The 11,854-nt window shown below is 32.6% G+C and overlaps 1 protein-coding gene across 1 annotated transcript; it reads left to right on the top strand.

Moving 5' to 3' along the window:
* Nucleotides 1-4,590: 4,590 nt before the first annotated feature.
* LOC100777816 (V-type proton ATPase 16 kDa proteolipid subunit) lies at nucleotides 4,591-7,936 on the top strand. Its single transcript, XM_003543031.5, has 3 exons — nucleotides 4,591-4,920; nucleotides 5,110-5,395; nucleotides 7,629-7,936. The coding sequence occupies exons 1-3, from the start codon at nucleotides 4,845-4,847 to the stop codon at nucleotides 7,759-7,761; spliced, it is 495 nt and encodes a 164-aa protein (XP_003543079.1). The 5' UTR covers nucleotides 4,591-4,844; the 3' UTR covers nucleotides 7,762-7,936.
* The last annotated feature ends 3,918 nt before the right edge of the window (nucleotides 7,937-11,854 follow it).

The following is an 11,854-nucleotide window of genomic DNA, read 5'->3' as shown; positions in this document are numbered from 1 at the left end:
TGGGTTTAGCCTCTTATAGCCATGAGAGGCTTTATACTTCAGGGGCTAATGGAAGAAGGGGTTGGATGACTAATAGCAAGAAAATGGGGAATGACTAAGAAAAGAGGGTTTCTCCTAAGGGAGAGGCTCAGACTTTGGATTTCTTTACTGGAGAGCTTTGAGACTCGGTGTATCTTTTTCTTCTGCTTCCTACTCCTTTTATAGGCATAAGGTATTACTTTTCACGTTGACTTCATGCTAAGCGTGCCTTGGGCTTTTCTCGTGGGCCTTCTCGTGCTAAGTCTGACCTACACACTGAGCGAAATTGCACGCTGAGCCTGGCTTTATCCGCTAAGTGAGAGTTGCACACTAAGCCTGAATTACGCGCTGAGCGAACTGTCCAATTCTTCCAACTCTTCTTCAATGCTTTTTCTTCCACATTTTTTCATAAATTTTCCTCTAAAGCACTTCAATTCTTCTTTTTTTGACTTCTGCTAATAATAAATTGCACAAGTGTTAATTTCTTCATTATTTCATTAAATACAATAATAAAGTGAAGAAATTATTATCATTATTGGCAAAAAAAAATGACTATCAATTTAGCTCAGATTTCGCAGTTATCAATATCGATCATGTGTATGACAATAATTTTATTTAGGTAAAAGCATGATCATCCTATTTGTGTAGGGTTTATGTAATAAAATATGTTCTGATAATTTGAATGTGTATGTCCCTATGTAACAATTATTTCTAAGAGACCATTGTCCCTTACCGTCAGTAGCTTTGTTATGATCTACACAGTGTCATTATCAAGCAAAGCAGTGGCTTACACCATATATTAGGAGAATGCAACAGTATACAAATTTAACGAGGTTGAAAACAGACTATTGATTTAGGAGAAGATTGAACATTTAGTTATTATTAAGCCAATATTTGTAATGTACATAGTTTTGACATACTTATGGGCTTGTCATGTAATGTGATAATTAACGCGTGTTTTATTGGACATTCATATAATTATTTATTTTACTTAATTGTCGACTGTGCAAACAATAATATTTGAAAAGAAAAAACAAAACATCAAACAATATATAATTATTTATGTTTTAGTGTTTTTATTTAGGATTAGCTGACTAATTAAATTGAATTAGGGTTTAGAGATATTTGACTAATTAGGGTTTATAATCATTTGACTAATTAGGGTTTAGGGATATTGGACTAATTATGGTTTAGGGTTATTTGACTAATTATGGTTATTTAAAGTTTAACATAATAATGTAATTATGTCATTAATTTAATATTCACATACTACATAAACGAAAATAAATAAAAACCTTATCAAATAACACTAAATGATAAACATTGTTCAGTCATATTGCATACATAATTCATATAAAACCTAAAAAATCCTAACAATCTTCATGTGTCCGGCATATGTCGCTTTCGTCTCAATCGAACATATACATTCCCTTAAGCAGTCGTACCTCTAGCAATCCTTAGGTACTCCTTGGTCACAGTGTATGCTTCTGTTCCTTTAGTGACTACCCTCAGGTTGATCAAGCATTCCAACCTTTCTGCTATTGTTTGGCAAGCCTCCTATGACATTGACAACAAGGTAAAAAGTAAACACTTAATGAATGACACATAAAATGACTAACAGTGACAATTCAAAATATATCATACAAGAGCATGTCGAGGCATGTCTACATCAGCAGATGCAGCAGCAGGTGGTTCTGCCATAGTCGCTGCAACGATCGGCTGCTAAGGAGGATCTGGTTCAATAAACGTATCATCGTGCACCACAGGTGGATTTCTAGGAGGATCCTCTGGTTGTGTTGGACTCATGAAGGGATGAGATGTGAAGCAGAACCACTTGATGTAGTTTGCTGCACACTTTCTAGGAGCAACACAAATCTAACCTATTGGTGCAAGGTATTCAAAAAACAAAATTCATCTATCATCAATATCCTCTATAAATAAAGATGGGGCAGTAGGGTGTGGAGGAATGATCTGCACATAACCAAACTGTTGCACAACCCTTTCTGGTCAATGTATGACAATAAATGGACCCCATTTGTTATGTCTGGAAAATAATGAGATCAACTCAAGTTCTCTGAATGCACGGTGGTCACCATAAAGAATCCAACACACAACATTAGACGTCAATCTATCCAATTGTTTACGATACGTCGACATTGGTAATGCCTTCCTAGACTTCCAACTGCAAGCATGTGGTTTCCTCTCATCATAATCTTCAGCAGCAATAGAAGAAGCAACAGTAAAAAAAATGCTCGTATATGCAACACTGCACACATTTAACAAACAAAAAAAAATTGAAACAATACTCAATACAAACTACAAAACTAAAAATTAAATTTAAAATAAATTATAAATACCTGTAAAAGTGTGATATGTCCTGCAAGTTGTCTAACGCTTCTCTTTGACGCATCATTCAAATTCTCATACATATGGACCAGTGCAGCATCTCTCCATGCATAACTTCCAGTTTGGCTGAGGTTACAAAATGCATCCAAGAATACCACATGCATGAGTGTGACATTCTTGTTAGCAAAAAGTGTGCAACCTACCAGATGCAAAAGATATGCTTTAGCTGCTATAGTCCACTATCCTACGTCACATTTGCTATGGTAAATGTCTCACAGCCAGGATAGCCGAACATATGCCCCATGACATTGCAATGTCTCATCTCTTGCTTCTTTTGAACTGAATTCAACCAAGTCAACTAATAGGTCCACGACTTCATCTACATGAAGAGCCTCAAAGCTATGGAGGTGCTTGTAATGAGCAGATGTAGCAATGATGCCACATCATCTTGGGTGATAGTGACCTCTCCTACCGAAAGATGAAAACTACTAGTTTCCTTATACCACCTCTCTACAAAAGCAAATATAAGTCCCCTGTCATCAGCTTCCAAGGAACATGCAATCAGAGGACTTAATCCTATGACAGCCATTAAGCCTTTAAGCCTTCAATCTCTGGAGCAGGCCTGTCAAATTTCTCTATCTTCCTTCCATGGGAGGACAACTTCAGCTCAGGACGTTCCTAAAAATAAAAATTTAAATCATTTCAACTTGAATAAAAAATAGTTATGAAAATATTTTTTATTTTAAAAAATAAATACCTCTCCATTCCAAACTGTGACTACCACATGATGAACATAGTCCATCAAAATTGATGTATCATAGGGTCCGCTTAGAAAACCTTGGGCATCAACAACTACATAATCAGCAACTACCTCCTGAGGTTGTTCATGGATCTCATTAGCTGCATGATCCACATGCTCAACATCCTTAACAACAGGTGCAACTGCCCGTTGCCTACGTGCAGATGCTGTGGGCCTTCGCCGCTGAGAGGTTTCATCCGCATCACCACTAACTTTTCTTCATAAGACTCTTCTTATATTCCTGCCTGAAGCCTGACGCAGTCCCCTGGTTTTAACCATAATCTGCACATTTAAACAGTAATGACAATTGATGTCATCGTTCAAATGATACTTCAATCAATTACTATTTGATAATTCATAAATAAAAAAAATATTATTTTAGAAAAGCTTTTTTTTATTACTTTTATATATTCATAAATGAGTATAGAATTTTTTTTGTCAAATTTATAGACTTCACATCACTAATTCTAATAAATTTAAATTACAATTTTGGTTTTTTTTATTTCTAATAAATGACTATTTTATTTTTTAATAAATTAGTATCTCAGTACCTTTAAACTTTTTTATACAAATGAAGAAATTTTAATTTTATACTTCCAAATACTATTTATATAAATATTTAACATTATAAGTGTAATATATATATATATATATATATATATATATATATATATATATATATATATATATGAATAAAAAAATTGTAATTTACAAATTTAGAGTTTTTTGTTAAACTAAATTATGAAATGTATACTAATAAAAATTTTAAATTTATCATATTTAGCAAATTTATAAAAAACTTTTTAAAATAGCAAATATGATTAAATTACTTATATTTTAAAAATAAATAAATAAATAACAATAATATTTATACATTCACTTTTAAATAAAAAAATTCTTAAATAATTTATCAAAAACCAACTTCAAAAAAAATACAATTAATTAAATAAAAACACAAAAAAACATATAACAATATTTATTTATTAAAAAAAATTTACAACAAAAATATTAATTTATTTTTAATTTGAAAAAAATTATTCAATTATTATTTTATTAAATATTAAATTAATAAATTAAAAAAATTATTCGGATTAGAAAATCTATATAATTCATACAAATCCGCATGACTTATATAAATCTGAAATCTCCCCAATCCTGTGCAATCCTGGAAGGTGAAGACGAAGACGATGGATGGCAGTGGCGATGATTGACAGCACGAATGGCGACTGCGCGAGGAGAAGAAGAAGAGAAATGGGCAACACGTTGGGACATGAAGAGGGAGAGGAGAACTTTTTAAAATTTGAAGTGAAAGATAATTTTCCGGCTTCACTTAAAATATTGGTGCATCTAGCAAATACCCAAGCCTTCCTAGCAACAACTGCATTATTGCATTACAAAAAGGGAAAAAAACTACGGTAGAGGAAAAGGGTATTATAGTAAAATCAAAGAACACGATCTGATCTCTCACACTGCAATCTGTCTCTATCTGTGACCAATCCAAATAATAATAATTTTTCTTTTTTACCGAAATCGAAATTCATTCCCACATTTCACTTTGATCTGATCTCATTTCCATTCATTCATTCGTTGTTCTTCTTTCCACCAACAAGAAAGAAAACAGAGAGAAACTTTCATTTCATAGATTTTCATCATCTCAGCAAAGGAATCAATCAATCAAGCCATGGCAGGCTTCAGTGGCGACGAAACCGCTCCTTTCTTCGGCTTCCTCGGTGCCGCTGCGGCCCTCGTCTTCTCCTGTTCGTCACTCTCTTTTTATTTGTAAAATTTTATTCAATATAACGATAACAATAATAATAATAATATTAGGGTCTAGATCTATCGTAGTTGGTTGAACAGTTATTGTAAAAACCTTTTTGTACCTGTCTTCGATTGCTACAGATTAAAAAATGATTTATTCTGTGGCTGTTTTATTTTATGATTGGTAGGTATGGGAGCGGCGTATGGAACGGCGAAGAGTGGGGTGGGGGTGGCGTCGATGGGAGTGATGAGGCCGGAGCTGGTGATGAAGTCGATCGTGCCGGTGGTTATGGCGGGAGTGTTGGGGATTTACGGGTTGATTATTGCGGTTATTATCAGCACTGGGATAAACCCAAAGGCTAAGTCTTACTATCTCTTTGATGGATATGCTCATTTGTCCTCTGGCCTTGCCTGTGGCCTAGCTGGCCTCTCTGCTGGAATGGCCATTGGGATTGTTGGTGATGCTGGTGTCAGGTAATTGTAATTCATCATCATCATGTCATGTCAAGCCTATGGGCACTTGTAGAATGTTAGGTGTAGTAAGTTTTGGAGATCCTTATATTGATTAGTGATATGGCAATGCGAGGGGGGAGACAACTCTCAGTCTCGGGTTGAGTTAAGCTCAAACCCAAATTGTAAGATGGTATTAGAGTCTGTTATTGTGGTTGGGCCTATTGGGTCACTTTATATGGTGTTGTTGTTGGACTACTTACAAATGTCTAGATTGCATGTTGAGTCATTGGCGGTGTGAGAGATATGTGTTAGAGATCCAATATTGACTAGTGATATAACCAAAGTGGTGTGTATAAATTGGGGGATAACCCATTTCATGAGTTAACTTTTGAAGTTGAATTGAGCCTAAATAAGACTTTAGAAATAGCAAGGAAAGTGTAAGTAATTACTCAATATAATATAATGGGGATTGGGTCTAGCAGAAGGAGGTAGTCTTGCACAACGTGTTGGACTAAGGAGCTAGTGCCCAACCATGCTCCAGGCTGGATTTTCTTTGAAGGAGGATACATGTGGGAAACCAAAAAAAAAAAAAAATAGTTCAAAACTTATAAGTATTTTTATGTTGTTGTCCAATTACCTCACTAGTTTATGTAATAAAAATTTGGATTAGAAAGGCAGCATTTGTTATGGAGGGAAATCTCCAACTCTGGTAGGAAAATAATACAACTGCAACTAAGTTTTGGACATTGGTTTCTGGCATGACTGGTAGTAATGACATTGATTAGATTGTTGTCTTGTAAAAGTCACATGTTTCTTTTTGTTAGCCATTGCTATCTTTATGGTAACTTGTAGGAGACCTTTCGTATTGGTTCAGGGTGTTAAAATGTATTGTGCTTGCAATTTTGTTTAATTTGTGCTATTATATGGTTTAGTCCTTTTCTTATTCAAACTCATTTTCTGTTGATCCTTAAAAATGTTAGCTAAAGGAGTATGAAATATGAATCTTGTTTGCATAATTTAGGTATTGAATTGTAAACTTAATTAAAATCATGGACTAAATTGTGAGTGAGAAATGTTTTCGACTTCAAGAACCAGTGTGCTATTTTACTTGTGGGAAAAATATGCATTGTTCCTCACCACTAAGGTTAGATGCGTTGCACATGTTCTGTTATTTATTATGGATTTTGTACAATCATTTGTGTACACGTTTGCACTGAAGCATTCTTTTGGTGACTCGGAAATTAGTGACTACTAATGCTTGGCTAAATAGGCATTTTGACTTTTTCAAAATATCTGCTTGTGGAAATTGCTGCTCAGTTTAATTCCTGCTGCCAATATTGTGTATTTAAGTGTTCGTTATATGTTGTTGGAATGTAATATGCCTTAATGTATGTTGTTTTTTTTTAAATTTACGGACTTACTAAAGTTTTATGCTTGTTGCCTGTGGTTAATAAGGATTGAGCTAATGAAATTTGTTTGTAAGATGCTTGCTTTTAATTTTGTTAGAGTTTTTTGTTTTTAGAAATATTGTGCCTCTTTCTAGTCCACTATTTTTTAACTGGAAAGGGTAAAATACTATAAATTTATTCGGGAGGGGATAGCTAGATTGACTTTTGTTATATCACTTGTTTGTGTGAATGAAGACCTTCTTTCGCTTTCTCCAGTGGTTATTATTAGAAGGGAAAATTCATAACTTAATGTGCTACTTGTGGAGATACTTATCTATTTTAGAATCTCATTTTTAGTTTGCACTTTTTTTTTACAATAGACAATGAGGTTTGAACTTACAATCTCAAGCAAATTATGCAAACTCTCAAGTCTCAATCACTAGGCCAACACTAGTGGGTTGGAATTCACTCTTTATTTCATGTTTTTTGATTAAAAGAAATATCGCTTGCAAACATTTTCAGCCGCTGCTACACTCTTTCTCCCTCTTTATATAAATTTTGACAATGTAATGTTGATGTAAATAACTCTACAACCGTTTTCAGGATTCAGATGCTTAATTCTTATTTGGTTCTTGGGATTTGTCCATTTGATGCTTAACTTTTTCCCTTTTGGCTTTTCATCATGTTGTTTTTGTACTTTAATGCCTTGCCATTTTGATTTTCCACCTTCAAATTGTGTGCATGTGTGTGGGTGCTTGCTTGCTTTTCTCAGCTAAAACTATAGTTTGTTTCGTAGATCTATGTAATATGTATGTTATTATTAACTGAATACTTGAACACTGAGTAAGGTGATTCCTTTTTGTTAGAGCTAATGCCCAGCAACCGAAGCTGTTTGTTGGCATGATTCTTATCTTGATTTTCGCTGAAGCTCTTGCTCTGTATGGCCTCATTGTGGGTATCATCCTCTCATCTCGGGCAGGCCAATCTCGTGCCGATTAAAAGCAGTCAACTCAATCATACTTGGTAGTCCAGTAAATTCCAATATCAGGCTTGTATTTGAAATGGGAGATACTTGTCTTTAGTATATTATTACTATTATTTCATTTGTTTTCGTACACAAACCCTGTATCCAAACTCCATCAGTTTTATGAAGTATTTTCCTATGGATTACATATTTGGATGGCTTGTTTTAATGTTTGTTGTGCAGAAACTCTTGATAAAACTTATACAATCTAAAAGTTAACACTATTGGTGACTTGCGTATCTTTGTTGCAATATGAACTTTTAACTTACTGATATAAACACATTCATGAAATTAGGACAAAAGGCATCTATTAGAACAAAAGGCATCTATTAGAAACAAAAGGCATTGCTTGCTTTCCATCCTTTGATGAAGATAAAAATTAGTTTAGGGAAAGGAAAGCTAGCACATTCCAAGTCCAAGGATTTTCAGGTGCCTCAAGAAGTCATATACTTATTTATACGTTGCCTAATGGCAGTGCGAATCAAATATTTAAGACTTCCAAACATAGTGCTGAGTACATGTATTCGCATATATATCACGTATGTACTCTAGATGAGATAATGTGACTTATAGAGATGTGCAACTTGCAGTTTTCTAAGCCTTAAATGTATGTTTGGTAGAGTGAAAAAAAAAAGATGAAAGTAAAGAGTAAAAGTGTGGGTCTCTTGGAATTTTATCATTCCTTTTACTTCTTTTCCATCATCTTTCGACTCTATCAAACGGTTTCTAAAGCCCCAGTGATGCATAGAGTAAACAACTCAAATATTGGCACATTTGTGAGCTGTAACTACCATCAATTAGAAATAAAATGGCATGCATCAATTATGCTTCAGAGATGGAAAGGGTGAAAAAAGCGGCGAAGCACAAAAGTCGTGGAGCCACTTCATCTGTTAGTTTTCATTCTGTTCGCATCAATTAACATCCGAATGACATAGCTTGATCATATTAAATATTTATTGACTGAAATTATAAAACTTCACAAGAAGATTTTTTTTATATATAAAAACATTATATTCGTTATTAAATTATTTAAAACTGATGTACAAAATGCATATACCACTTTTTTTATATGCTTAAAAAACTCCACATTTCTTTTTTTACTTTTATTTTCTAATTACATATTTTTTTTCTTTTTGAAATTACTATTATCAAACAAATTCTTGTTCATGGAATAGTATTCCTAGGCCTAATAATCCCAAGAATGACATTTTTAAGGAAGGACAAAACCGGAATTTTGAGACGCAACATTAGCCATCTGTATGAGGCTTATTGGAATTGACAAGAAGGGCAAAATTGGAACTAGATTTTGTACACAAACCCTGCCTTTGTACAAATACCTAGAAATCCGTATGAGTTGATTTCTAGGTTTTCGTTCGATTGCAATCGCGTTTGTATAATTTTATGTTTTATCTTTTGTATTTCTCACTTTTAAGTACGTTTATGCTTCTATGTTTCTAGCTATCATGAGTTGATTTCTAGGTTTTTGTCTAATTCCCCATTGAAAAATAGTCATGTTTGATTTGTTTTTTCTAGTATTTTATACTCATCTTCCACGAGGTGATTTTACAGGAAGAAGGAAAATGCATATGATGGCATGGGTTAGGTGTTTCATTTAAAAGTAAAGAGAGTAAAACAAGGGTATATGTTCCATGACTTGTCTTCTCTGTTGTTCCTGTACTGTTCCTTCGAAACGATATTATTTTCATGATTTTTAAAATTGAATCATAATTAAATATTAACACAACTGTTATACGTCGTTTTGAATGAACAGCACAAGGATAACTTGAAAAGGAGCAACAGAGAAGCCAAATCTATATGTTGCATTGACTAATTTATGAAAATTAAAATTCTATTTTTTCTGCTTCTTTTCTACAATTTTCTTTAAAATTGTGGCGGTTAAAGATAAACCTTCAATTGTGTGACCGCTAAAAAAAATCTCACCATTTTTTTTCCTCTCACCTTCCATTGATGGAAATGTACCTTTAGGTATGCTACGCACTTCACACATTTCTTCTGTTTTATACATAGTGTTTGACTCTTTTAGCTTCATGTACATGTCGTATACTTCAATATGACAAATACTTCAAGCTTATAGTAGGTTTTTTTTTTTGTGGCACTTAAAGAAAAACCTTTGATTTTGTGATGGTTAATTTTTTTTATAACAACTTTTAGTCATCAATAATTTAAAAAATAAAATAAAAAAAATGAAAAAAGTGAAATCATATTTCATTTGAGTATATTGAAATCGTCTTTCAAAACATGACTTATCCATTTGTTTTCTTAAAAAATTACCCATTTCGATAATTAATTGAAAAAAATTGTACCACTTTTGTAAAAAAGCCCAAAGTTGCTTCAGCATGAGAATTTACAGGAATAGTGTGACATAGGTTATGTAGCCTCTGAACTAATAATATACACTTGAAAGGATTGTGAGCAACGTATGAGATTCATTGGTCATGGGTTCTAGGCAGATTGAATTTCAATAGTCGTAGATGGGTCGAAATCTAAGGTGTGATGTTTAATTCCAAACTGAATTAGCCCGACATGCACGACAAATTGATTTGGTTCTAAATAATTATAGTAGTAATAATTTGACCTTGTTTAAGCTAAGGATGTTCAACGGTCAAATAAAGGTGTGATCCCATATTGAAGTAGTTTGTTTTACACACTTTTTCTTTTTGATAATTTGTCATTCCACTAGATTATATTGATGAAATCCACTTTGATTTCCATACATTGCTGCAAACTTTTAGGGAATAATTGTATTTGTGTTCCTTTTAGTTTAGATTAAGCGGGTCCCTCGAGTGTGTTCCAACTTTCAATTTAATTAAGTTTCAAATTAATTAATTTTAATTTTTTTATTAATATTCTTTTATTTAAAACTCTTAAACTATTGTTTATCTATTCCAATATTTTTCCACATATAAAAAATCTATCCCAATATTTGGGGGATTTATATTACAATTGGGACATGAAATAGTTTTAAGAGTTTAGAAATAACAAACATAGTTAAAACTTGATAATTTTTTGAGTATTCAACAACTATAGTGCGGTTTAAACCTAGAATTTCATGAAAACTTGATAGAATTTGAGTAGGAAATGAGAAACTGTTGATTTTAAGTAAAAAAATAATAGTAAAGGGCCAATGTTTCTAAATTTTAAAAACAAAAAATTAATTGATTCAAAAAAGCTTAAAGAACTAATAAAATAAAACACAATCCAAATTAACTTATAGTATTGCTTAAAGAGATTAAAGATGCTTCTAAGGTAACTTTTAGTAATGGATCAATTATTATAGGAGGCCACTTTGTTCCTGATCTGCGTGATTTTAGGAGAATAATTCCTTCTTTGGGGTCATTTTATTTAATTTTCATCGTGTTTCGCTATTTTAATCATTTTGATGATGGAAAAATACACTTGTATTTTGCTTTATAGTACGGTGCTGATGATTTTTGTGTCATATTTGTGATTTGTGATTGTCACTAGTTCAATGATATTTTATACATTATAAAAATTAAATATAAATTTTTTTATTAAATAAATCGTTTTCACTTTCATGAATATAATATAATGATACCTGTACCAATCCTTTGGTTGTTAAAGTGTTGATGATGGAATAAAGACGAGGAATCTTGACCCTATCCAGTAATTAATTATAAAGCCAGAGGTGAATGTGATTCGCATTTCAGCATCCATGACTTGAATGTGAGAAAGATTATAGTTGCTTACATGTCAATAGTGCAAGTTGTGGCATCGCTCCTTAGGATGTGTATGTTTGGCCAAGTAGCTAGTCATAGTAGTCTGAGCTACTTGTTGGGTTTGACAAGTACTGATCAATGATTAATGCTTGATCACTTTAAAATTAGAAAACAAACTTAATCGTACTAATTAAAAGGATTTTATTTAAACAAACTTTTTTATGTAAAAATTAATATGAAATTGAGGGTTTTATTTTATGTTGAAAATAATTGAAAGTAGATTTACTGATTAAATTCAAACAAAAAAGATCAAAATTTCTATTGCCATTTAGTCACGATAGAAGGACCAAAATACAATTTAGCCTATCAT

This window comes from Glycine max, chromosome 13 (assembly GCF_000004515.6).
Source record: "Glycine max cultivar Williams 82 chromosome 13, Glycine_max_v4.0, whole genome shotgun sequence".
In the NCBI taxonomy this organism is placed as follows: Eukaryota; Viridiplantae; Streptophyta; class Magnoliopsida; order Fabales; family Fabaceae; genus Glycine; species Glycine max.
The sequence above is the reverse complement of the archived record's forward strand: the minus strand, read 5'-3'. Positions and strand labels throughout refer to the sequence as shown.